Below are 27,387 nucleotides of genomic sequence, written 5' to 3' on the forward strand. Positions count from 1 at the left end.
GCATGTGGGAGGTACTGAGGTTATCATGTCCTAGTGCAAGCTGGTGGTTTGCAACCACAACAACATAATGAAGTTAAAAGTCAGTCCTCAGAGGCAGCCCAAATGTGCTACCCAGAACACACAACTCATTCAGGATGCTGGTCACGGATCAGCAAAAAAAAAAAAAGAGGCTATTATCCCATTGTCCATTCTGTCATGGGTTTTCCCTGTTCTGTGCTGAAATCCAGGATCTTGAAATTGATCACAACACACAGAACTTTTTGATGTAGTTAAAAGGGATTACAATAGAATAAAAAACATGGCTTTTTTCTACTTTTTTTTTTTTTACTTACCGATGTATCTGCTAGCCAGAAGTGTAATTAAGTTTTTCCATCTTACTACCTGTTCTTTATCTTCAAAATCTAAAAAATATCCTGATGGATTCCCCATCAATTCAAACCCTAAAAGACAGAAAAGATTGGTCTCTTTTTTTTGTGAATGCTATGCCCTTTTGATTAACAAAGGGATTATTGCATTATCAGAAACAAACTTGTTAATGAAGAAGCATCATTAAATGGGCTTTCTTTCCTGTTTCTACATGTCCCCACCATGAATATTTCATATTCGAGATTGCTCACACTTGTTACTTGTCAATGACTAGAGCAATCAATACTAATACTTACCATTATGAATTCAAGGTTCAGAGAGAACTTTAAACAGTGGGTGTTTGCAGAAATTCAAGAGAAGCTATACCTTGATTATCAGCTTCTCTGGCCTTTTTAGGCACACGTTAATGGGTACAAAGCTTTCTCCCCTTCAAGAGATCTCATTTCCCAATTCATACATCTCAAACTGTTGTCGAAAGCAATGTAAAACCATTTGTGTTTTCTTAATTGCCCTAGCAGTATTTTGCTCACACTGTTTACATTTACATGGACATTAGGTAAAAGCAAGTAGGAAAAAAAATGAATTTTTATCAAAATCAGCTTTGGCAAAGCTCTCTAAGAATTTTCTGATGATTGCACAATATGTACAAACAGACGTAGCAAGTTGTGGAAGAAAGGAGCTGCCCTTACCTGGAATTAGCTTATTTTCCCACAGGCAATCCATAAGGTTATCCAAGGCAGTAAAATTGTAGTGAAGTCTCCCATTCATCACTCTGAAGAATACAGGTAATAGAAAGTACAAATGTAAACATTATAGTAAAGGTGGCACTGGGTTGCAGATAATGGGTCCAGATGGCTGCCTTCTTTTGGCTCTCAAAATGTACATGTAACTAGGGTTCTTGGACCTGTACATAAACTTCCTTCCTGTAAAGTAATGGGCGTTCACCATAAGCAGGTCATGTTTCTTGTCCAATCCATGCCCTTTTCCTATTCCAGTGGCAGCAAAAGAGGCAACAAAATGAACTTGCTTCCTGGATTTTGAGGTTTTAACAGGATATCAAGATTTATAAATCTTTGCTGAAGTTAAATTTATCTAGACCCTTTTTGACCAACCTGTTTTTTTTCAGTTGCCATTTGATTACCTACTGCTAGGCCAGTTCCATTTTGTCTCATATGCCGTCTTTCTTAACGTTCTCTTAATTCGCAATACATAATATAGCTTTCTTAGTAGCACTTCTTAGGTGTGCTTAGGTCCTGCTGAGAAATAACTGTAACTTTCAAAGAATGCTGAATTTATGCAAACTATGTAATTGTTACTTAATTGTTAGCATTTTCTTACTATTTCACCTGTACTCCCAGGATCTCAGGCTGCCATCCTCTTGCTCAGCTTTGAATACGTGTGTTCAAAGGCCTAGGAGCAGTCCCACAACGCATCCCTTTGTGTCAGTGAATCTTGCAGGAGCACAGCTAGTAAAATTTGGGCATGCACCTGCATGGTAACACTGGAGTTCTTTTACATAGGGGATGAAAACTGGCTTTTGCAATTTATCTATGATACACTTGAAAATACACTTTAAATTCCTGAAAGACTTTTCTTGCCTGGTGTCTAGTAAAAACAAATATAATGTAATATGTGGGCTGGTATATGATATCCTGTAACTTCTGAACCTGTGGCCTGATTTAACTGAAATCTGACAGGGTGGGAGAAGTTTTGCCAGTATGAGGTGCCAAACAGGAATTAAAAATGAACTTCTGTTGGCAATATGCTGGTAGTGTGACTTACTGCCATTTGGCCCAAGCCACAGCCTTGGTCTGGGGCCCAAATTCTGACCTCAGTATGCCCTGAGGAAAAGGTTTTTTAAGCACCCTTGAGATAATCCATCCCAGGCCATATAAGAGGGCTGATCAGGATCTTGCCAGTGCCTCTCAAAGCTGACTTCTCCAGCCTCGCAGAGAACTACACCTAATTTTTCTGGTACAGTACAGCCTGAGCTCTGCCTCTTGCTGTCTTGCCCACTCTTTTCCTAGGCACCTTGCTTCTCTAGGCACCTTATGTCTGCTTGGGCAGAAAGCTGTACAAGTGAACTGCAGATGCAATGTCCTAGGTATGATGGAAGGGGGAGAGCCAATCACTTACAGTCCCTGGAACTGATCAGTGCTAGGAAGGCATGCTGGGCACACAGGATAAAAAGTGAGAATAGGTCAGTCACCAGATCTCTTACATCAATGCTGGGCTCTGTACTGATATTCACAACTTGTTTCTTTCTCTGCCTTCCCATGCATTTCTGAGCCTCTTAATCTAGATTGAGGCTCTTCCTCTGTGCTTTCTTGCCAAGGGAAGGTTTCAGTGAAGAACCTATAACAGCAGTCCCAAAGTTCTCAGAGAATTAAGAAGGGCTGACAGAATTGCCCAGTGAATAGAGAAGGGAATCGTACAACCTGAAGAGGGCAAATTGCCATCAGCATCTCTGACTATGACCTAGAAGAGGAAAATAGGACAGGCAAAACAAACGTAACCTAAGCCATATCCACTGTACCAGCCCCACCTGTGTTGTAACCTGTAGAAGGATGGCTACAAGAAAGGGGACATGATCTGATTGTTGTGAGCAATCCAGGCTATGAGGCAGGCTCTGAGGCCAGCGAAAGCCTCAGAGCCATCGTGAGCTGTCCTTGAACAGTAACTAGAAAGGAATGCAGTGTTAGCATAAACAAAGATAACGGAACAGGGTCCAGCTGTTAATTACGCCCGCTACGCGTGCCCAGCACCTTTGCCCCAATCAGAAATAAATTGTAGACGCGTGGACAGCTGCTTGTAACCAATCACATAACTGTTGCTTGTGCGTGCTCGGGTCTGCTTTCTATATAATGACAAGGTAAACAGTTATTAAAGGAGAACGATCATACTCATATTGAGATCGCATCGTTACTCCAGATCCGTATCTCACTCCAACAGTAACCAGGCACACAATCTTAGCCCCAACATGGTCACACTCTTTTACCAAAGACCTGAAGCTGTTTTTTCTTATTTAAAATATGTTCTACCACCATGACAGAAATCGTCATGTCTACAACCACTGATGGGCTTGTGGTTCCTGCCAGAGTCAAATGGTGCAGCTGTGAAAAAGCAAATAGCAGAAATATATTTATTTCATTATTTATAAAGAGCATTTTAGAAGTTACTGTTGAACTACGGAATGGCCATTTGGAACTACAGGGGTTTTTTGGCTTAGACAGAGGTTAAAAAAAAAGTCTTGATAGTCCTGTTCTAAAGTTCAAAGACAAATATTTTGTTGCAAAAGGTAGCTCTGCTTCCTCAGATCCATTAACTATTTCCAGCTGTACCCTGTGTTCTATTGAAATATTTGCTTACATGTTCACTTACAGTCAGTAACAATTATTAACTCTACTGTGTCTTGTAAAACCTTAATACAACATTTACATAATAGCAAAGAAACTAGTGTCTTCCCAACTCCAGACTAAGGTCTATACGGTACTATGTGAAACATATGGGTAAATAAGGCTTTCTATCTGATTAATACACACTTAAGATCCCAGCATATCTACATTTCTCCTCCTGTATCAATTAAGTAAAACATTCATAACAGAATGCCATTGCTAGTCATAACTTAAGCGATGGTACGTGAGATCCTGTGTTATCTGTGCAGGTGTAAAGGCACTTCTTAGGTCCTTTAGTTGATCTGTCACTTTATGAGAATCTTTTCTTGCTTGCAAATGGATTAGGCCGTATGCTCCTATTAATAAAATTATTACATGACTGACAGGATTGCTGCTTTCTCAGATGTTGATCTTATCCTTACCCAATCTACTTTTCTGATGTGAAATTGATGGGGTTTTTATAACCTTCACAGGATCACTAAAATTTGGGTTGCACGGTTGCATGTGATGTGATGTCTGGAAGCCATGCTGAGTGCCATGCATGAAGCACTGCAGGAACCTCACAAGCTGTTACTATTTACAAATATTCTGCATGGGGAAAATTGGCTCAACTGTCAGTCTTTTACCAGGAGTGTTATAAACATAATTTTAGGACACTGAAGACCAGATCAAAACTGTTACAAGGCATGTGACAAGGAAAATGCCTGACCCTGGATAAATTCACTTGACGTTGTCAAGGATGTTCAAAACAACTTTATACATGTCACTTTGGACAGGCTGGTACAGCACCACATACCTTTGACTAGGCCCTTGGTAGCAAGCTCACAGACTTTTGCAGTCTTCTAGCTTTTTTTTTTTTTCTTCTAGCTTTTTTTTTTTTTTTTTTTTGCCTGCTCCTCTTCTGATGTCTCTGCCCTTAAGCATGGTTTCTAGACATCACTGTCTTCATTTATAAACGTGCAGATGCCCTTGTCATTTAATTTGAGCGCTTGGCAGATCGGGATCGTTCATCGTTTGCTGTTGGGTATTTCTGATGCGAAGCGGCAATCACTGTCCTGTCTGTGCCTGGCTTTCAAATGTTCCTCAGCCGGGCTTTTTCTGGGAGACTTGCCCGATAAGGCCTTCCTCATCTTCAGTCACAAGAAGCAACTACACTAAAGCACATTTACTGGCATCCTGGCACCAACGCCCATATAAGCCCCAGGCCTGAAGCTGCTAAACTCCAGCTGCCTGCTGGCGAGGTGTCTTTCTAGTCTTTGTCATGGCCTTAGTTCCACACCCATTTGTATGTGCTGCCTCCTGGGGGCTGTGAACATGAAGGGCAGTGATGAGTACGGAGGGCAGTCCCCCAGCTGTCACAGAACCTTATTGCTCTGTTCCTTGGAAAGGCTTGCTTTGTGGATCATCCTTTGCTGAGTCAAAGGTTACAGGCCCATGTTAACAGCTTTCCACTGCCTCCCTTTAGTGGAGTAATGTTTTTCCAGTATGCAGCGAAATTCTTTCCAGGTGCATAGGAAGCTACTGGATAGCTTGCCAAAGTGTTGTAAGATAATCATGTTGTGCTTCTTATCCATGCCACTTGGAGCCTACTCCCATTCACAAACTTAGTGTCTTGGGAAGGCAGGGGTAACCTAGCTTTGGCTGTCAACACCCTGCATCACAGCCAGATCTGCCCCAGTTAGCACAGCTGTGGACAGGGCACCTTAGCCTGCAGCTACAGCTTCCCTCCCGTGCCCAGTATCTACTGCTTCCCTTCAGTCCTGGGTTGATCTTGTCCAGGGACATAGTTGCACACCCTGGAAAGCAAGTGCACACACAGACATTGGACCAAATATCTTATCTACAGAGAAGACTGAAAGAAAAACATAGGCAGAGTGTTTCCATTCCAGGTAATCTTCAGTCAAGTACTGAATCTCTGATAACACATCAAGGTAACTTTATCAAACTTTACTGTAATGTACTGAATATAATTTCCTGGGATAGGAAGCCTTGTGGCTGACTCCCATCAGTAAGTCACAGCCTGTTTAGGAACTCTAAGGTAATATGTAGTGTAACCATCAATATGGTAACATGTAGGGTAGCCATTCTATTGAAGAGAGCTTTGTCTGGCCTAGGATAGATATGATTGGGAAATACCTATACACTGGAGTACTGCCTTTCTCATCCTGACATTTTCACCCAGCTGGTGTGGCTTCACCTTGCATTTCTGGTGGACAGAGCTACCATGCACATCAGAAAGAAACACAATCTGGTTTGCTTTCACCAATGTCTGACAACAGCCTCTCTTGTGGTAGATTTGCCATAGTGGCTGGCAGCAGAGCCTGCTTCCATCCTCAGTAGCAGCTTCTGCTGGGAAAGACTGCTTGCCTAGTGGCAAATGCAGCCAAGACACAAGGACAGAAAACTGGCACAAGGTGTTGGCAGAGGAGAGGTGCAAATGACATCTTTAACAGACAGTAAACAAAAATTTTTAGCAGGGTACTGGCTGACCTCAGACTTGAAAGGTGCACTCCATGAGGGAGCTACCTAAAAGAGACAATGCTCCATGAGAGGTTTTCTGTGTTACAGCCTTAGAGAGAAATGAAAGTGCAGTCTAAGTAACTTATCTGCTATGGCATTTGCTAAGATTATGATCATATTACACACCACTGTTCATTTGATAGAGATGCTTAGCTGTGTGCCAGACCATCTTAGTCCGGCCTTGTAAGCTGGTTTCTGCAAACACACACTCCCTTGGCCATACTGCCAGAATATGGACCAATGGTAACACAGTCACTGTTGTACTGATGAGTGTAACCTTGCATGATAATTAAATTTCCCCTTTCAAGAGTCAATCAAGAGTAAACAGCTGTTGCAGTAGATGACTGCTATCAGAAGCATCCTTAGATACAGTGTCCCAAGGAATTCCTATCACCTTTCTAGAGTCCATGATGCCATTTTAGGGATCATGAAACTTCAAAACAGACACAAGTGCCTGTCTAACCTGTAGAGGAGCTCAGTGTCCAAAGCCAAGATGTCTGCTGGAAAGATGAAGGAACAAGCACTGAAAAACTATGTCAGTTCAAACTCTTGCTGCTATCAGGTCCTCCAGAAGGAACTGTCTTCAGATGTAACTATCTTATTTCTTTAGCCAGGAGAGCAGGCTGCTGAAGTGACAGTGAAGCACATAAGCTGTGAGCACAGTATCTTCAAGATGAAGGTCAAAAGCTCTGGGTAGGAAATGTCAGCAAGTTTATCTTTTCCAAGACAGCAACTTGTTGTCCTCGAAGTCCCTCTTGCAAAACAGAAGGATCCTGCCTCCTTGTTTTTCACCTACTTTTGCAGCTATTAGGAATGAAGTGGAGCCAGTTTAAAGTTCAGTCTATTACAAAGACCTTGTTTGCTTCAAAACCACCAATTGTCTACACAAGCTTCTTGTTCTGCTGAGTACCTTAAAAACCTCCGGACCTTGAAAAGCAGGTCCTAAGGGACCGTGAGCACTATGGAAATGATACTTCAGAGTATATGAAGGGCAGAATAGTCCTCATTAGCACTGACCTTCCCAGAGGTTGCCTGCTCAGCAGTTATTGCTCAAGGTTTCCCCAATGCCAACCAAAAAACCCTACTAGATTGATACTTCAGGTTTAAGCACAAGATCATTAATGAATAACTACAAAATCAGCAGTCTCTTGCATTATTACTAAACAACACGTCCTCCTTCTGAATTCAGTGGAAGCTGACAATACAGTACTCATTCACACCAGAGCTGCTCCTACTATGTTCTTGCTCCACTTGCTCTCACTTCCTATGATCATTACAGGCATAGCAAATCAGCTCCCTTCTGTCAAATCCCCATATCCCAAAATAACCACGACCACTTGACCTTTTGCAGGCTCATGAACACTGCTTCTTCCTCCCCACCAGTCCCCAGGAAAAAACACAGCCTGTGCTTTTCACACAAAAAACCTCATTTAGAGGCTACTTCAAAGTTGCAAGTCTGAAAACTACTGCACCCATGCTAAAGAACTGGTATATTTTATCACTTCTGCGTTTATTTATCAGCATTAATACTTCTCTCCATTTGCTTCTCAGTTATATAATTTGCATACACAGGGATTGAAAATCTGCTTGATTTACAATTATGGCACAGCTGCTGCACAGTGGCACTATGCCAAAGACTTCAGTCCATGGTGGGCCCATACTACATGTAAATCACTCACCCTATAGTGTGAATGAATCAGCCCAGCAATAACGGGAGGAGGCATTACAAAACCACACAGCCAGGCAGCATCCAGCCCCTGCTGATGTCACAGCTTGTCACAGTTAATCCATCCACACAACCAACCAGCACGATACATGCCCAAAATGAAGGATGGGTACGAATCTTCATGGTTTAGGAACAAACTGGCTTCAAAAATGCAAAATATAACATCTGTTATTTGTTGGAAATCACTGCCTCTTTTACATGCCAGCCAGGAGGCTGTGCATTCAGAAGAATCTTTTTATCTTTTTAAATGCATAAAAATAGAACTGACTTTGACTTATACAGCATCTTAATTAGCTTCTTTCCTCTTTTAAATCAGCGTTATTTGACCTTTACCTTGCAAAGCAACTCACAAAATCCTTGTTGTGATCTGGCTAAAACTCACATGCACAGAAGTGCAACCAAACAATGAATGCTTTCAAGCTGATGCTAATTATGGCCTACGATTTTTCATTTCTTACTCAGCCTGCTTTTGTGAGCACAGTCTCAGTCGTTCTTTCAGCAATGAGATGAAATGGCTGTGGGGGGAAGAGAGAGAGAGGCAGACTAAGCATCAACAGCTTCCGGTGCTGAGGTGAGTTAGCTTGCTAGGAAAATATTGTTAGACTGTTGTGTCTCTTCCCCCTTCCCCACTCCCCTCCCTTTTAAAACAAATTCAAAATGTACAAGGGGAAATAAGCTATGAAAGCACAGCAATTTAGGCAAAGGCATAAAGTATTTTAGTATCTGGTCTCTCCAGACATGGGAACATATCCTGTCAGATACTCTAAGTGCAGATAATTTAGACTGTTGTGAGATCTTGTTGTGATCCCTTGTTGAGATGCGTTGTGTCTACATTTCTTTACGAAGGGAAGTAACCAAATAATGATAAAGCAAATCCAGTAGCAGAAAATGCTTTCAAGGTTGATTCTTCACTACAAATTTAAAGGCTCAGCCAGTGACTGAAAGGTAGGCTCAGTCACTATATGTGAGTTGGGCTGCTAGAGGACACCTTTCTTTCCAATTGCATTTGATGTATGGAAGTGATTTCCTCCCACCTAACACATGGCTACAAGTAAAATGTTCATTGTGGTTTTATGCTGTCCTTGACTGTGGAACTACAAATAATGCAATCTATAAGCAAGAGTTTGGGAATGAGGGGACAGAGCAACTAAATCCATAACGAATATTAAAGACTTTTCAGATGCACGAGGAAGAGGAATGACGACCAAGTGTTAAACTAACTTGCTTCAAGCACATAACTCATTTTGGCACTGCCTGGGAGAGCTGTCACTGAACTTTTCTTTCCAAGCAGCAGAACTGTTCTCTGTATGCATCCAGCATTCTAATTCAAGCACCAAGCCTAATACTGCACCTTCAGTAACTAGTCTCCATGGTACGTATTTGACTTACTGGTTTCATTTCACAGTACTGTTGCCACTCCTCCATTTTCACATCTTTGTTTTCTGTTTATGCTCCTTCTGTTCTTTTTCCTGTTAGCTGTACGTGAAAACATAGTCCAAAAGTATGTGAATTCAACTATAGCACAAGACATAGCTTATTTACTGTTGTATAGTACCACAACAAGGATTTGGAATGATTGCCCTCCCTGCTGCCAAATATGCAACAAGAACCATACTCAGCAATGCTCTACTTCATTTGCTCTGTACATCTTGCAAGCATTCAGATTGCTCATAGGTTCCACTCACATGCTGTAGTGGGACCTGAAATCTCACATTAATGCACAGTGTGCTTCTTTTATCGGGTGTTCAACTTTTTCCATTTTATGGTTCTCAAAACTTGTTTCCACTTGGTGAGATGTGTACTGAGGACCATGCAATGGGACAACTAACAGTCTAAGAAACAAAAAGCATGGTGGTAAATACTGAAGGTGTGAAGATCTGCAACTAGACTTCTCAGCTGATGTACTTCTCTAATGTCTAAAGTACTCATAGCAAATGGTGTCTGACTAAGTCCAGCTGCTCCTGGATCTATTTGCAGGGCAGATGTACTTTCAGGTGTGTCTTTCTGTATAAATCCTTGCCTGTCCACAGGCAACTGTATGTCTAACTTGACTACAACACTTATTTGCAAGATGAAAAATAGATGAGGCCTTCACTAAATGCTACTGAGTGCATTTCCTAATTTACTTATGTTTAACACCTTATGATGGTGAAAAGAACATGTCATTCACTGTCTTGCTCTTAATCTTGCAGAATTTTTGTGATCAGTGGTTTATGAATATTTCAGAACTGACAAATGAGCACCACAACCCAATCTGTAAGGAGTAGCTCTTTAAATAGCTTTCTAGTGTCTGCTCTTGGCTCTTGAATGTAAAATATAGCAAAACTTCTTACAATTAAGGAAGAAAAACTAACCAATTGCAGTTACAGACAGTTTTCAATGAGATGCAAACCTACACATCTCTTCAAAGTGAGAGTTGATAATTCTATTCTGAACCTGGTTTTGGCATTACAATTTAGGCTAGTGACGTATTATTAAATATTGCAATGACAGGTCTTCCACTCCATGGTCTTCACGTTCCTGTATAGAACTTCTTTCTTCCGCCACCCCAAACAACTTCCACTAACATGAAAAATATCTCCCTTTTCAGTATAAAAGTGCATTATATTCTCTGCTTATGAAACATGAAAATTTACCTGACAATGCAGTAGGAAACCCTCTCTTTTCTTGGCATGCAGAAATTTGAATATCCAGTTAAGATTACACATTAATGCAAGGAATGGGTGAAGAAGCTTCACTATTCCTGAGAGACAATCATTACTACAGTAAATTTGCCTCTAAGATTCACAAACATCAGTAGTAACATTCATCCTAAACCAATCAACAAGCAGGCTTTGGTTACTTCTGTCTGTTTAGGGATGAAACAACGGGCAGTTTTAATTATAAGGCAGACAAGCTCAAACATTTTACACTCAATGGCAGCGAACGTATGTAAAGTCTTCCTAGACATAAGATTTATTATCCAAGCCCCTTCCATAATGTATTGTAGTAATAAACCTTTTTCAAGGGATGCAACTCTGCCAGTGACCATGGCCAGCTCAATAAAGAGTTCCAGGCGCTGCCTATCCTAATCCCATTTTACACAGCAGAGTTTTGGGTTTTTTTCTAGTTTTAGTATGTATACAAAACCCCTCAAACTGTTAAAGCTAAGTCAGGACTGCACTTCTACTTGATCTCCACATAGTGCAACTGGTTCTATTAAAACATAATAGCAGGGATGAGTAAAAAGGCAGAGATTACCAGCCCTTGTAATGTAATGATTTTAAGCTTATCTTCTACCTCTAATTACACTCTCAGGACAAAGATTTTTCCCAGTGCTACTGTTTATTTGTGTTATCTCACTGTAAACACCACTGGCGTAATATTATTGGATAGCCCCAAACTATATCATGACAGAGTTTCTAATCTACTGTTGTAGAAAGCTGTGCTCCTGACAAACTGTGCTACTGTGTGCTGATAAGAAATCTATTGTGGAACTACTGGAGCTACTTTGTGCCTTTGGTAAGTGCTAATCAATTGGTTCTGTGTTTGTACTGGGAAACGGAGGGATGCATAGTAAAGGACGGTCTTACTCAGTTTTGAATATATACATTTGCACTGAACTTTGCAGATCTCAGAGTTTCCCTGCTGCAGGGACTACAGAAGATTATTTAAAACAAAACAAAACAAAACAAAACAAAACAAACAAACAAACCAAAACACACCACCATGTCTCTCCTCTCCCATATACACATCATTTTCAGCTGCACTGGAGACTTGTCACAGCTAGATAAGGAATGTTAGGTGTAGCACATAGGGGCTTCCAAAAGAGTTGATGCTTATTTTTAGTGCTCCCATCTTTCCTATTAAATAGCAACAAAATGTGTGCTTTTTAGGCAAATCATCTGGCTGCTATGGTATAAACTGTAGAGGAATCGAGGCTTAAGGGCATTTGAAAAAATGCAGACTTTAGGCGTGTTTTTTATAATTCACTGAATTTATTAACTTCAAACACTTGCACAGAAGGATGAAAAAGGCTATTACCTTTGCACTACGAACTTTTGAAGACTTGACGTTATTGATCATAGCCCAGTAAATGAACATGTTTAACCTTCCCTGTATGACTAATTTAGCATTATATTTTGAAGTATATCATTAGGTTACCAGATATGAATTGCATGTAATAATGCCGAGAATGGTTCTAAAATCTTCTGGAATCCTCAAGTAAATGTGTCAACAAAGCCAAATATATCTTATCTCTTTACAGCACTTATTTCATAACTACCCTCAGGTAGATTTCACTTCTAACCTTTTGCAGTTCTTAATCCAGTTAATATTAGTCATCTGTTCATAAGGACAAACAGTAAGTCACACAAAGGAAAACAATATGCTAACTCTCAATTACTGGTCAATGGTCACCATTATTTTTAAATGCAGTTTCTATTCTTAAAGACAAGTGTTTCATTGTAGCACGTCTTTTGGTTATTTTGGCCAATTACCATTGTTTCTTAAATACACAATTGAGCATTCGACATGGAAAGGCAGTCCTTTCAGAACTCAGTCCTGCTTTGTTAGTGTCACTGGAACTCAACCAGGATGCCAGGAGCTGCCCACTCAAAAATTATTGTTGGACTAAAGCACTGACAAATGGCTTCATGCTATGGAGGTGAATTAGCATCTTCATAATTAACACATTGATGAACCTTCTACTGTCAGTACTTTTGTATGTCAAGGAAGGTTTGTTCACCATAAAAGGTAGTTTCTTCAAAACTAGATTATTTTCACAACATCTAGAGACATAGTAAGAAACTGCTTGATTTTGTCACTTTTTTTCCCATGTGGAATGTCCTGTGCAGAGATATTTAGCCTCATGTGAACAGTGCTGTGCCTAAATAGTGCTTACATATTCCAAAATTGTAATCTGAAATTTTTTTCTTTCAAAATTTCAGAAAGTGTTATCTTTAGGCTAGCTTGAGGCAAAACAAAGTTACAACCTACTCTATATGGTAGGGGTCAATTGATACCCTGAACATCCTGTAGTACACTTAGGAGCCTGATACTGGGAGAAGTGCTGCTGTAGAGGAATGCAGAGAGGTGTCTTTCAAAACAATGTTAAGTGGGGCAAACCCCAACTATTCTGCAAATTCCAGGATTGCAAATACTAGAGTTTCAAATTTTCCAAATATTGGAAACATGTTGTAAAGGAGAACAGACCAGGCAAGCTTCCTTTGGTCCTGAAGCAGATGCCATGCACAGTTTAAGAGGTCATTACAGAAGATGACTTTTGGTTCTAAGAATTAGGTAGTAAAATGATGAAAGGACAAATTTGAGATACCGAGTTTAAATCACTTTATCTTCAAGAAAGAAATACTGCAGGCCTGAAAAGAAACTAACAGAAGCAATAAAGCCATTTTCTACCCTATGGTGCACCAGACCAAAGAGACACACTACCTTACAGTCTCCAGTGTGCAAAATTCATTATGCAGATTAATTACTGCTTCCCTTTTATTCTAAGAGCTACCTTGGGAATGGCAAAGAAACAGGATGCCTGACAATACTTTCTACAGGAAAGGGGCATGAAAGAGGATTTTACTAAGAATTAAATTACCTTCTTTAGCTTTTGAGATTAGAATATCACAACTACTGTCACCAAGTTTGAGTTCTTGGTAACACCCAGTAGTTTTAAGAATGCATGACAGTTTAGCATCACAGAGGTAAGAAGTGCTTCCCTTTCTGTTCCACTCTCATGTCAGTGTTTTGACTTTTCATTTCCATAACTTCCAGGTTTTCTTTTTATTTTTAAAGACTAGCAAACAACTTTTTGCGCTGTGATAAATTTTGGAACCTGGCCCTCTGTAGACATGCTTGTGCACTGCACCCCCCTGCAAACACTCCTGCTGGCAGGAAAGGAGGAACCATCTTCATCTGTCGAGCAACACAGCCTTTTTCAGGCCTCACATCTTCCATCTCAGATTCTTATTGCCTGAGTGTTCGTGTTCTTCCTTGACTGAGAAACATATGTACCTCCTAATCCCTTAGCTTGCAGGCCACCTGAATGCAGTTCTTCTGAGTCCTGGCCTTGTGCCCAACCTGTTAACCTACAGGTTACTCCTTAGTAACCATTAGACATTATCTATCACCTTTGTCGAGAGGAGGAGATGGATGACTGTGATTTGGATAGGTCTGCACCTATCCAAAGAGCTAAGCTAACAGAGAGGGGACTTGGTCATTTACATACCTCACAAAGAATGAAGAGAAAGTCAGTCTTTGTCCTGCTGATTTGCCTACATTTTAGCCTTTGGTTTACACAGAAGCAACAGAGGTCTTGTGATCTGAACGCACTGACATATAGGAATGGAACTCTGACCTCTAGCAGTCGCATCCTATGTGCTGAGCAGAACAGGACTTATTCCAGCCTGCAAAATGCACAACTCTCAGGCAAGACTGCAATTCTATTCTTACACCTTGAATATGTAAAATCAAAATCTAATGCTATATGAGGATGCATAAACCAGATCAAATCTCAGATGAGAAGCAGCTTCAAAGGTCAGGGATGTGCTAGCCTGAACTCAGCATAATTTTTGGATCAGTGTTAGTTAATTAATAATCTTACGCATTATTTAAACTCAAATCCTCAGCAAGTGCTGCTTATATATCCAACCTTTCAGAGTGGTACAAGTGCCAACACACTACCAAGGAGCAAGCTCAAGATTCCAGAACTACCCATTCTTCCCCTGAGGAGCATTTAGCTAATCATTATCCTTTATGCAAATAGAGCAATGTCTGACTGAAGACTTTCATTCATTACAACGTGCTAAACAGAGCTGAACATTCCTGTCAAAAAGCCATCCAGGTAAGGGTTTTGCCTCAAACTCCCACACCTCTGAACTCGGGTTTTATTTGTTCTTTGTCTGTTTTCAAAGGTGAAAAACTGCCTCTTTTCAGATACTTTGCACACTGCTGTTGCTTTTTAAGTTTTGCCTTTATTCTGTTCTTCATAAATATTGCTTATAAGGTAGACACTGGGCAAAGGTTTGTACAACATAGTCAGCTGCAATTGATATGGAAGTTATCTTTTCTGCAAACCCTGGTCTAAGAGGTCAGGACCAGCCATTTGGCTAGTTTTTATTTATACTTAAGAAAAGTGGTCTCTATGAAACTTATCTGGTTTGCAAAGTATTAAATTGTTATTAAAACTGAGCATTTTTTTAGTGATTAAATATGAAAGCGGGTTTCCAAAATATTGTCTTTATTGTGTGTAGTAAACCCAAGATATCAGGGAAAGCAAGAGGAAAAAAACAAGAAAATGGGATATCACTTTGCTTTTCTCTACAAAAGCTTAATGTGACTAAACAAAGTCCAGAAAACCACAGTGCAGAAAACAGAGCTTAGTGTTTAGCTTTGCGACGGATGACTAAGGTCATGGAAAGCTGTCTTGAAAGATTTTTTTTAAAAAACAGACTTTCACTTTAGACCAGCAACCTTTCCAAAAGCAAGAAGTCTGACTTTTAGAAGGTTCTCTGACCCCACAGAAAAGGTCTTTTTAGTAGCCATGCCCTGCGACTCTCCCAAAGAATCATACTTTCTTGCCTTTGAGTGTGTGCCACTATTTTGACCAGCACATTCTGGAACCCCTGAACAAAACCAGACCCTGGAGAAACAGTGGAACTACTTCATAATTTATTTCCAAGGTCTGATCATTGCCAAGGATGACCTGATGGGCCAGCCTTAACACCAGCTGCTGGATGGCTGTGTGAGTTCTACTGTAGCCTGCCAATGACCTCCGGTATTGTTACATGTCACTGGCTGTCATCTTACTCACTGGGACACTGGACTGAGAATCCTTGTGAAAATATGAACTGAATCACAGATGCTGTTGAATGCAGGTATTCGAAAAAGAGCCTAACTTGCCTTGGAAATCCTAGATGAATTTATATCTGGAAGTAGAAGCTGTGAATTGGAGATTTTAATTAGAAATACACAGACCTAAAGATGGCTTGACTCTCAGAATAACTCATTAGTATAGTGTGTTAATTTGTAAAGGATTTAGACAAATGTTCTCGCTTTCCTGACTCGTAGGGACCAATGTATTTTTTCCTCTTTCTCTTCTAGATTAGCATAATATTGAAACTCAACAGGAAAATGCTTTGAAGCCACAATATTTGCCCAGATGTAGTAAAAAAATAACTGAGCCCATCAAGTTTGACATGATTCACAAGTTTCCCGTGATGTTCTTTGCCTATAGCCTGAAAGCTTGCTAGGTCAGTGTTTAAATAAACAGTTTTGGTTGCTGGCACCCTGCTTAAGTCTGCTTCCAACTAGATCTAGGTCCTGGTGCTCTAAAGCCAAAAATACAATAGCTTATGCAAGACAGAGAGAAACATTCATTTCATTTCTTCTGTTTTGTCATTCAATTCTTTCTAAAACTCATAGGTTATATCAACATTTCTAAGTAACTCTGTACAACGAAAGCAGTTTACTAAATCAAAGTAGTAGGTGCTGAAGCAGTATTGTATTATATTATATGCATTTCAGGGGATTCTATTTCAGACTAGTCAGGTCGCACAGACTAAAAGTTCTCACCACATCTATTCAAATACACCCAAAGAATCAATTGCTGGCTCAGGTTTTTATGCTACCATAAAGGGTCAGAGTGCACTGGGGCAGAGCTGCTGGGTACTTTCCTCTGAAAAAAGTCTGGTTTGCAAGCATAACACTCCTCTGTACATTAAATCTATGCACCATAAATGAGGCTAACCAGGGATTTTTTAAGTACTGTGTTGATGCTCAAAACCAGAACAGTAATGTAGCCATAGCCATCAGAGACAAAGAGAGGTTTCTTGCAGGCAGAAAATGTTGCTGATAGGAAAGGTGAGTAACATGAACAGTTTAACTCAACACCTAGAAGTATTTTAAATCAAATGCTTAGCTAAATTGATGTCTCTCATGTTTTTCTGTGATTTATGCAACAGAAGTAAAATGAAACTTCAGACGATAAATACAAAACCTGTTCTACACACGTTAGTTTTTAGCTGATTTTTCATAGTTCAAACACAGGGAAAACTGGAAGATTGACTTGGCTCAAACTATATAAAGGGCTCTATCCTAATCTACACCTGCAATCAATATTTCAGCAAGACCAAGCAACTCCAGTATAGAGTTGTGACACACTCTCTGACTTCTGTCCCAAATAAGGCACTTAAGAGATCTCCTTAGCATAGGCAGGCAGGCTCACCCTGCTTATTGGGCTTTCTAGAGATAGTGCTTCAGATTTTCTGATTGACAGTCAGGGTGGGGAGACAGAAGGATGCATCAGAACCAAGTTAATTTGGGTTGTGCTGCTTCATAAAGAACAACTCATCCAGACAGAATGGTTGTATGTGAACCAGCAGAAACTGCTTGCCAAGGAATCTGCAAAGAGAAATTCCACTGAACATGTTGTGATGAATGTTTCCTTCCCTGCAGAGAGATCTTGTCAGGTCAGTGGCATGTTGAAGAGACAGGAAGAAAGGTGGGACTAAGGCCAGCTGGAAAGTCAGCAGCTTGTTTGGCTTGAATGGTTCTTTCCTTGGTTTCTCTTTTTCACAAGATAAACTGAGTCACTGCATTTAACGTGAAGGAATGACTGTTTCAGACAGTGGTTCTGCTCAAGCAGGAAAAAACAACAACAACAACAAAAAAAGCTTTTTGCTTTTGCTCATATGGTCAAGGGAACTTGAAAAAGAACTTAACTGTGAAGATTCCAAACATCAAAATCCAATTAAAAATAATGAAGACTCCTTTTCTCTGTAATGATATGGATGATACATATGTATATGAATGTGCATGCAAGTAACTTCCACTTGTATTAAACAGTTGAGAATGCAATGGATAGATATGTTCTGTGCTGTATGTTGCTTCATCTGCGCATCCCTGCAAAGAACAGCTCTTTCAGCAAGTGGTGGGAAGCCTTCACTTGAACAAAATGTAAATAGATGTTCTGTGAAGCTCTGGGGGGTGAGCAGGAGCCTGAAATACGGGCTGTCCCTTTTCTTATAAACCACTTCATACGGGCCAGGCTGAAAATGGGTCAGTTTGGCGAACCAGTAGAGGAATCTGTTTACTGACACCTACAGGACTTCTGAATACTGCTCAAGTATTATCACAGAGGAAGGACAGTGTTGTATCTCAGTGCCAGAATGAGAAGGCCTGAGTCTACTCGTGTGCACAGGATTAGACAGATCTGCTCTCCACCTTCCAGTCTTTGGAGATGGGACACTGGAAGCTCCCAGCTCTCTGCTAGGCTGCACAAAGATACAGGGGACAAGATGCAGCCATGGTGGAATCCCATTTCCTTCAGGTGAAGCAACTAAGTTATTACTGAGCTACAAGCATTATAGCCTGAAAATTCTTGGGTTACACAGCTGAAAAATGTCTTACTGCTAACAATGTCCCTTCCATTATTTTGTGTGGCTTTACTATGTTTTAAAGTAACAACTAAACTCTAAACATTAACAGGTCCTGGAAAACAAAACCATCTTGGTTTAGAACCAGGTGTTTTACAGGTAGCATGCTCATTTGACATTGATTCTGAAAATATATCTAGCAGAATAAATATTTATTTCCAGGAAGAAAACCTTTATTTTTAGGAGAAACAAGAACTGAAGAAAATTACCTCCTGTCAGCCTTTGGCTGCGTTTTCACTTGAATGTATTTATTCCACCAGGAAGGTTTTTTTGACATGTGTCTAAAATGCATCAAAACTGCTGAAAAAGATACATGGTTTATCACACTAGCTTTCTTTTTTTGTTGGCTTTTACAAAAATCTACCATTCTGATTATCCAATATATATAGCCCAGATATATTACCAAATTATCATTCATTCACAAGATCTCTTAACAGATTTCCAGATAAATTACATGCCAATAATTTTATGTATGAAAAACTATTATAGTCTCTGAGAAAGCTGCACAAACAATGCATACGTGTGAATGTTAATGGGGTTTTTTGTAACTACAAATTTACTTGCAAGTAAGTTGTGTGAGTTTAGAGAGAGGCAGACAGCAACTGTAAAATTAAATATATGAGCGTAGTGTACAGAAGCCAATGCAATTTATTTAATGTAGCCTTTCAAAAGCACTCATTGGATATTGAACTGCCCACTAGCTTTTAAGTATGTAGAACATGGGCACTGTATTTATTTCTCGTCTGTCTGAACTCACTTGTCTGGGAGAAGTGGTGGCACTCAAACAGGACTTGCTGTCCTCACACACAAGCCTTTCATTCACCAAACTAATTTAGGTAAGACAGGAAGTGTTGGGCTTTTGCATCTTAAAAATGAGTGTCTTTATTATAGTTCCTAGCATTCTGTGTTTGGTAAACTTTAATCATATGCTTTTAAGTACTTCTCTTGGTGTTGTAACTTCTTTTTTATTTTCTCTCACCTTTGCACTAACAAAGACCAGATCCAACCTATTTCCTGTCCAAGCAGATCTTGCCTAGCATAACCATGCAGTTTATAGGAGTCTAAAGTAAATTTGGCATTACTGTTAAAAATGGCCATCAATCTTTCTAAATAATTACGTTAAATTGTAGTTATTTTTCCCTTATGATGGAAATGAACTTTACTTACAAACAAAGAAACGTACACACTGGCAGCCAAAAACCGTTTAATGTAATTGGGATCAAAATCTACTGATTTTAAAAAATATATTTAGACTACTATGCAGGTAATTTTCAACTGGGACAATCAGTCCACGTATCTCCAACAAGAATCTCTGTTCTTTTACCAAATTATGAATTACATACTTGTAACACTTAAAACATCTTGTTTCAAATTGTAAAAATTCAAATTGTTAAATTTTGCATGGCCTTAGAAATCATGCTGTGTCCTTTAAAATAATACCTGTGAGCTTGTTTAAGACTTTTGCACTAGTTACAGATAAACATCTTCCTACTGTTCTCAATTTGCTGGCAAAAGCTATTTGTTAAAATCTTGGAAAAAAATTCTAAGCAACAGAAGACTTTATAAGACAAGACTCTGTATTTGTAGTGCTACAGATCAAAGGCTTACAGGCTGTTAGTAATCTATTTTTTTGTTTATCCATTATGCTTCCAATTGGACTCATAAGCCCTTTGTTTCTTCTTAGCTTGGAATTCTACACTTTAAATGGGTGTTACCAAACATTAAAAAACCAAATACTCCCCGTAACAAAAAATAAACCAAAACAAAACAAAAAAAAAATAGTATGAAATTTACACAGAGAATAATGACTTCTGTCACTAGAGTCTAAACTTACTATTAACTGTTAAAATCATTAAATATACCAACAGAATACTGTGCCAGTGAGTGTACTTCAAGTTTTAGAAAACTGATGGGTATGGCTTCTGTCTCTAGATAGTGAAAGACCAAAGAAACAACTTGTAAGTGAAGACAAGCTTTGACATTATATTGCTACGTCACACCTGGCACAAAAAAGCTTTGCTGCAGAGGTCCTGCATGTTTATGACATTGGGAGAGGTTGGGCTTTAGAATTTCCTGCTTCCTAGAGATTCTGCATACTGTTGTACTAGCACATACTCTCTTCTTCTAGGTCAATATGAGGCATTCCTTATCTCCCGACACTTATATATGGGCATTCACTCTTGGAAGTCTCTTCTTTCTTTCCACTGCAAACCAGAAGTCAAGATTTGCCACTTGACATAGTCTGTTTGACATTTTCTACCTTTCCACTCCTATTTTTATTTTTAAACTGTTTAAGGTAGGGCACTTGCATGTGACACTGTTTTGCCTCTCAGTCATGTCCCCAACTACCCCCAAGTGATTCATGAATGCACTAAGCTAATTTCAACTTAATTTGGCAATTGAGCAAAAATGCATAGAATGAGTTTGGTGAAAACAGTCATGTTCACAGAGGCAAGAGTCACCAAAAGCACTTCCACCTGGAGAATGCAAACTTTCACAGCCTTTATATAGCAGAAAACTGACATGCAGGACAACCACAGGAAACACCGCTGTGTTTGTTCTGCTGCCCACAGAATTATATGTTATATCTTATTCCCTGGAGAAGCTAGGGTAACTATGGGTATAAACTTAAAAATACTACCATGTAGCACTCTTCTCAGATGGTAACAGATTCCATCATGGTACCTGTATGTTGCCAAAGTGGCATTTGTGAGGAGATGCTTATTAATTAATGGAAGCTGCACATCAAAACAATCTATAATTCAACAGGTTCATGTTATATAGCAGCTTCTAAGAGCCCATCAATGGTTTGTGCACTAATTTTTGCATAAGACTAAATTGTTGCTCTCCAGAAAACTTTGCTTTACAGGTTCTACTAGCAAACTTTTTCTCCTGTGTGTTGAGGACAACTGCACTGACAGATCACTATACCACAAATTAGTTCCACATCAGTGACTACAGATGCACTATTAGAAAGATGATAGCCTACCTCACTAGCGTATGTTTACTTCACACGATCAAGTGCTGCCTCTTATGACAGAGACCTCTGTGACGGAGCATTTGGAAGAGCTGATTGAAATATCTGCTGTACAAATAAATGAATGACTTAAATAAATTTTTCCTTAGTAAAACAAAATGGATTCAATTGAATGTACACTTACATGTCTGAAAGAAATGGCTCAATCTGAAGATGTATTTCTTAGTTTTATGTGTCACTGGAGCCCTGTGGTGGTGCTCTTGCAGGATGACGCTTCCTTATAAACACAATCAGGTGACAAACTTTTAGCATCAAGCATCTGTCCTAAAACCTTTCATGAATTGCAATCTAACAGCCGTTTTCTTCACATTGCAGGAACACACACATGAAGTAAACACTGGGACAATGGAAACACCACTTGAGGCTACCAGGATGGAAAACAGCACCTCTTCCTGCTTTCTCATGAAAAGAAAGACTCATGTCAAGATTAATAGGAAAGAAGTCATGCTAGCTAAGCTGAGGAAGAGCTGCTCCTGCACCCCAAAGAAGCTGAAGAACTTTGTCATGGACTTCCTTCCTGTTTTACGATGGCTTCCCAAGTACAAGTGCAAAGAGTACATTTGGGGGGATGTTATGTCTGGATTAGTGATTGGGATCATTTTGGTGCCCCAAGCAATCGCATACTCACTGCTGGCAGGTCTGAAGCCCATTTATAGTCTTTACACATCATTCTTTGCCAACATCATCTATTTCTTAATGGGCACATCCCGTCATGTCTCAGTGGGCATTTTCAGCTTGATAAGCCTAATGGTAGGACAAGTTGTGGACCGAGAACTTCTTTTGGCTGGGTTTGACTTGAATGATGATGCCCCTCCAGCTTTGGGTCACGGCTCTCTGCAGAATGACAGCCAGTCCAACACAACTGCCTTCAACCTTACAATTGCAGGGATGGATGCTGAGTGCGGGAAAGAATGCTATGCTATTGGCATTGCTACAGCCTTGACATTTGTGGCTGGAGTGTATCAGGTAAGTGGCTGCTGACATCCAGAGGCAAGGTATGGAGTTCCTAGAGGTTCTTTGTATGACCTAAGTTTTGGTTTGGCTCTCTTTCAATGAGAGATACAGCATCTGTTCACTTGAATGACCTTGGTCTGTTTTCTCCAGGAAGCCTAACTGTAGGCAACTCGAAGAAAGCATGAGGTAGGCAGTTTTCTTAGCTGCTGGCAAGCACAGGTAAAACAAGAGTCTTCTGCAAGACTGTTAACAATGTTTTGATTCTCTGATGCCTCTTGGCCTTGCTGCTTTCATGGGACCATGAATCCAATACAGATCTTACCATGAGGGAAATCCTCAGGTAGCTGGATACTTCAACAATGAAGAAATAATTCTGTTTCCCTAGATACTTTAATAAAGGCGCAGACCCACTCGCCTATCTCTACACAGGCTCAGAATGTGCTGCTCAGTGTTTTGCTAGTAGGTACTATGTTCCACCAAACTGCTGTCCACAGATTTCAGAAGCAGAAAGGCCAAGAGGGGAAATAGATTGAGTAACCTACTTTTCAGACAATGGCTGTGCAGGACTGACTCTTTGAGACTTAACAACACACTGCCCATTATAAGGATATCAAGAGAACAAACACAGAAGGAAGCACGATGAACATAACTTACCTATTAACTGTATATATATATGAATTAAGAAAGACTTAACCATCTTTCTGTTAGCTAAAAAATTTCAGGTCACATTTATGAACAACAAAACACCCTTGTGAAGCTATATTTTCCAAAGCCATTGAAGGAAGCAGAAGCAAACTAGCTAAGGACAGTATCCTGGGACCTGGGAAAGTTTGTGACTCTTCCACCACTTCTGACTTTAGGCATGCCACAAAGGCTGTCTGCGTTCCACTTTCCCTTTCATTCACAGTGCTAAAATTAAAAGATGTTTAATATAACAGTGCCACTAAAGGAGGGATCTTAGCTGTTGTCATTCAAGTTCTGTTTACAAAGCAATGGCCCTACATTTTAACTTCAGTCACTTTAACACAGGAAAAAAGAAAAATGGCTTCAGTATAACAGAAGCATTTCTGGATCCATTGCTCTTGTGCATGGCAAGTAAAATTCAGATGAGCCACCTCAGTGGAGTCACTTCAGAGCAAGTTTGATTGACTCTGTCCCGAACTCTTCATTCACCTCTTGGGTTTTTAGTAACCCACAACAGTAAAAGGAATCACGTTTTAAAAGCAGACTGGAAACATCAAGGGATAATTCCTGTTTTAAGATTCAAATAGACAAATGCTATCTGCCTCCAGCTAGTTCTCTCTGCTCTGTACAAAATTATTTGCAGCACCATTTAAGGCTCATCTTTTTTTTTTTTTTTTTCCCATGTCTTCTCAGGTTCTAATGGGAATCTTTCGTCTGGGTTTCGTATCTATGTACCTATCTGAGTCTGTACTAGACGGCTTTGCAACTGGTGCTTCCTTAACCATTTTAACAGCTCAAGTCAAGTATCTAATTGGAATAAAAATCCCACGTAGCCAAGGGTATGGGATGCTTGTTATTACCTGGATTAATCTTTTCCGGAACATTTCTCAGGCTAACCTTTGTGATGTCATCACAAGTGCCATTTGTATTGTGGTGCTGGTCACTGCAAAGGAACTAGGAGATCAGTATAAGCATAAACTGAAATTTCCTCTTCCCACAGAGCTGGTAGTTATTGTTGTGGCAACGCTGGTGTCACACTATGGGAAGTTAAATGAAGTGTATGCATCCAGTGTTTCTGGAGCTATTCCAACAGGATTTACACCTCCCAAGGTACCACACTTCAACTTAATGCTCCGAGTCGCTGTAGATGCTTTGCCTCTTGCCATAGTCAGCTTTGTCTTCACTGTATCCCTCTCTGAAATGTGTGCAAAGAAATACGCTTACACCATCCGAGCCAATCAGGAAATGTTTGCTGTGGGGTTCTGCAACATCATTCCTTCTTTCTTCCACTCTTTTGCAACCAGTGCAGCTCTGGCAAAAACACTTGTCAAAACATCTACAGGCTGCCAGACTCAAGTCTCTGGAGTAATTAGTGCAATGGTGGTTTTGCTGGTGTTGCTCTTCTTGGCACCCCTCTTCTACTCCTTGCAGAAGTGTGTCCTGGCTTGTATCATCATTGTCAGCCTTCGAGGAGCCCTGAGGAAGTTCCGAGACGTGCCAGCACGGTACCATATGAATAAGGTGGACACACTTGTTTGGCTTGTTACCATGTCTGCCTCTGCCTTGATCAGCACAGAAATTGGGCTGTTGGTTGGCATTGTTTTCTCCATGCTTTGCATCATTGTTCGGACACAGCGGCCACGGACAGCCCTGCTTGGTCAGATCCAAGACACCAGCTTTTACGAGGATGACGGCGAATATGAAAATCTCTCTTCTGTTCCAAAGGTCAAAATATTCCGTTTTGAGGCCCCACTTTACTATGCAAATAGAAACTACTTCCTAAAGTCTCTGTACAGATTGACTAATTTAGATCCTAACCTAGAAGCTGCTAGAAGGAAGAAATATGAGAAAAAGGAAAAGCAGCATCTGAAAAAGGGAGATCACACAACTGCTAATGGACTGGGCATAGGAGAAACCACTCTGCAACTAGTTCCTAAGAAAATTGATTTCCAAACCCTTGTTGTAGATTGCTCCTCCATCTCATTTTTGGACACCACTGGAGTTAATACGCTAAAGGAAATCTTGAAAGACTACAAAGACTTAAACATTTCTGTTCTCCTGGCTTGCTGCAATCCCTCAGTGATAGACTCTCTGAAAAGAGGAGGTTACTTTGGGAAAGATTTTGGAAGCATGCAGGAGATGCTGTTCTACAGTATACACAATGCTGTGCAGTTTGCAAAAGACCAAAAGCTTCCAGCAGACTGCTCAGTTTAGTCCTGTGTATTCCTTGACAATCCACCACAAATGTGACAGGTAAGGAGGGGCAGCTTGCAGTAATTAAATTCTTGGACACACTGTTGGCCTTTCTCCCCTGAAGAGCTCTGCTGCTTGTCAGATGCCACACAGAACAGCCACTGGGGATGCAGTCCACAACCAGGATGGAACAGGTTGGATTATTACTGCACCTTCACTTTAAAATGTAGGTGATGTGCAATAGCGCAGTTCAGGAATGACTTCCCCCTTGTGCCATGATCATGTGTGACCCAACATATGCATCATTAGACTGCTGTGCTGGAAGGTCTGCCCAGTGTCAGGTGATTCTCTCAGTGGTTTAATGGCTGGTTTGTGCTAAGAGCGATAAGCTACTCCCATGAAAATGCAATGGAACTAGCATCTTGGACACATAATAGTTTAGATTACAGCCTGCAAGACCCTTCCCCTTCCATCATTCTAAGTGTGCTCCTAAACAACTCCCACTATTTGCATAGAAATAAGATGTATAAAATATTGTGGAATGTAGCATGTCTCTCCACCTTGATTACACAGGCTTAATGACACAACCTGCCAGAGGAGAATAAACCATGATCCATCACACATTCCTCTCAAACCCCTCATTTCCAAAAATTACTGCTGGAGTCACCTGTGTTATTGGCTTCAGTCAGTGGCAATTAGTTACTGAAGGTTCTGACACCCTTAACGATCCTGGAATAAATATTACTCTGAGGCACAATTTCGTACCTAGTAAGAGGATAAACAGGGTTAAGAAAAATGAATGCCTTTAACTGGCAGTCACAGTTACCCAGGTAGTTGTACCATCCTGTAAAAATAAGTTGCCTCTGGTAGGCAGCTGCAACTCCAATTCAGGGACATATAAGGACCATCAAACATAAAACCTCAGCATGCTCTTCCTATAACAGCCTGCCTGGGTGCAGAGAAACAGGAGAAAAGAGGGCAGGGTGGCAAGGTAAAACTGTGATCTGCCTAGAAAGGGAGTGATGGGTCAGTCAGAACTGCCTGGCTGGTCTTCTCTGATGCAATGTTAATGAAGCTTTACAGTAGCATACCTGGGCCAAGTAAAGGGAGCAACACTTAAGTTGTGTATCTCCATATGCTGGAAAAATTACACCACTGTTTGTACATACTACAGACTTCTGGGGTTTTTTTCTCCTGTCATATTATTCTTTGATTTGAGGTGCACTAAACCATGTTTTCCAGGGCTGGGTTACTTCTTATAACAATTTGAATTAACTTCTGCTCATTCTGCTTTGAGTCAAATTACACCCCGTGAGTCAGCTGTGTTGTTATATATGCATGTTCTCTCCTTATAAATAAGCATAGACTTAGGTTTCAATTGTAACAGTTAGTACTCAGTGTTCTCGCCCATAGCATTGGGAGAATATCCTCTCATACTCAAGCTTATAATTACCTGCATGGAAGATAGGACAGCTTCCCTATCTTTCTCTCCTATTCACAGCTGGTTCACACACAGAACCAAGCATGGAAGGAAATTCTATCACAGCTGTGCCTCTCACAGCAGACTCTAGAAATAGGTTCCATGTGTGCAGAAGTAATTTCTCTGCTGTGCCATTTAAAACAAAAAAACAAACGTCAGGCCAACACATCCTATGACTTGCTTATTTCAACTTTTCAGGTCACTGAATGAAAGAACACTCAAACTGAGGTTCTCCAGGTGCCCCAGAGCCTGTCTGGCTCTCAAAACAATTATTTTATTAAAGGAAAAGCAGTACATTCCCAAGAGACAAAATAAAAAATGTCTTCACAAGGACTGAGAATAGCACAGTATTAGGTAAGTGATTCAGTGCTGACATTATCATGCACTCATAATAAAAAAACATATCAGCTGCACACTGTTAGTACTGCCAGAGCAGTAAAACCTAACAAAAATGTCTGTCAAGAGATTAAAAGATTGACCACTGGCACCATTTTTCTGCCATAAAACAATTTAATTACATTACTCTTTAAATTGCTGACTTGGTACGACCAGATTATTTCTGTCATAAAAGCAAACGGGCAGAGCCCAAGGACAAAGTATTGCTCTGT

The 27,387-nt window shown here is 40.2% G+C and overlaps 2 protein-coding genes across 2 annotated transcripts in view; one reads left to right on the plus strand and one right to left on the minus strand.

The window, feature by feature from the left end:
* The window catches only part of IDUA (iduronidase, alpha-L-), a 43,832-nt gene that overhangs the window by 11,149 nt on the left and 5,296 nt on the right, over window positions 1-27,387 (minus strand). Inside the window, exons 2-3 of the mRNA XM_010085263.1 lie at window positions 1,056-1,138; window positions 333-440 (exon numbers count right to left, since the gene is read on the minus strand). Coding sequence (XP_010083565.1) covers window positions 333-440; window positions 1,056-1,138 — 191 coding nt within the window. The remainder of the gene's footprint in view (window positions 1-332; window positions 441-1,055; window positions 1,139-27,387) is intronic.
* SLC26A1 (solute carrier family 26 (anion exchanger), member 1) lies at window positions 21,814-25,320 on the plus strand. The gene is made up of 2 exons (XM_010085262.1): window positions 21,814-22,434; window positions 23,800-25,320. The coding sequence occupies exons 1-2, from the start codon at window positions 21,814-21,816 to the stop codon at window positions 25,318-25,320; spliced, it is 2,142 nt and encodes a 713-aa protein (XP_010083564.1).

Source organism: Pterocles gutturalis, unplaced genomic scaffold (assembly GCF_000699245.1).
Source record: "Pterocles gutturalis isolate BGI_N339 unplaced genomic scaffold, ASM69924v1 scaffold46810, whole genome shotgun sequence".
Taxonomy (NCBI): domain Eukaryota; kingdom Metazoa; phylum Chordata; class Aves; order Pterocliformes; family Pteroclidae; genus Pterocles; species Pterocles gutturalis.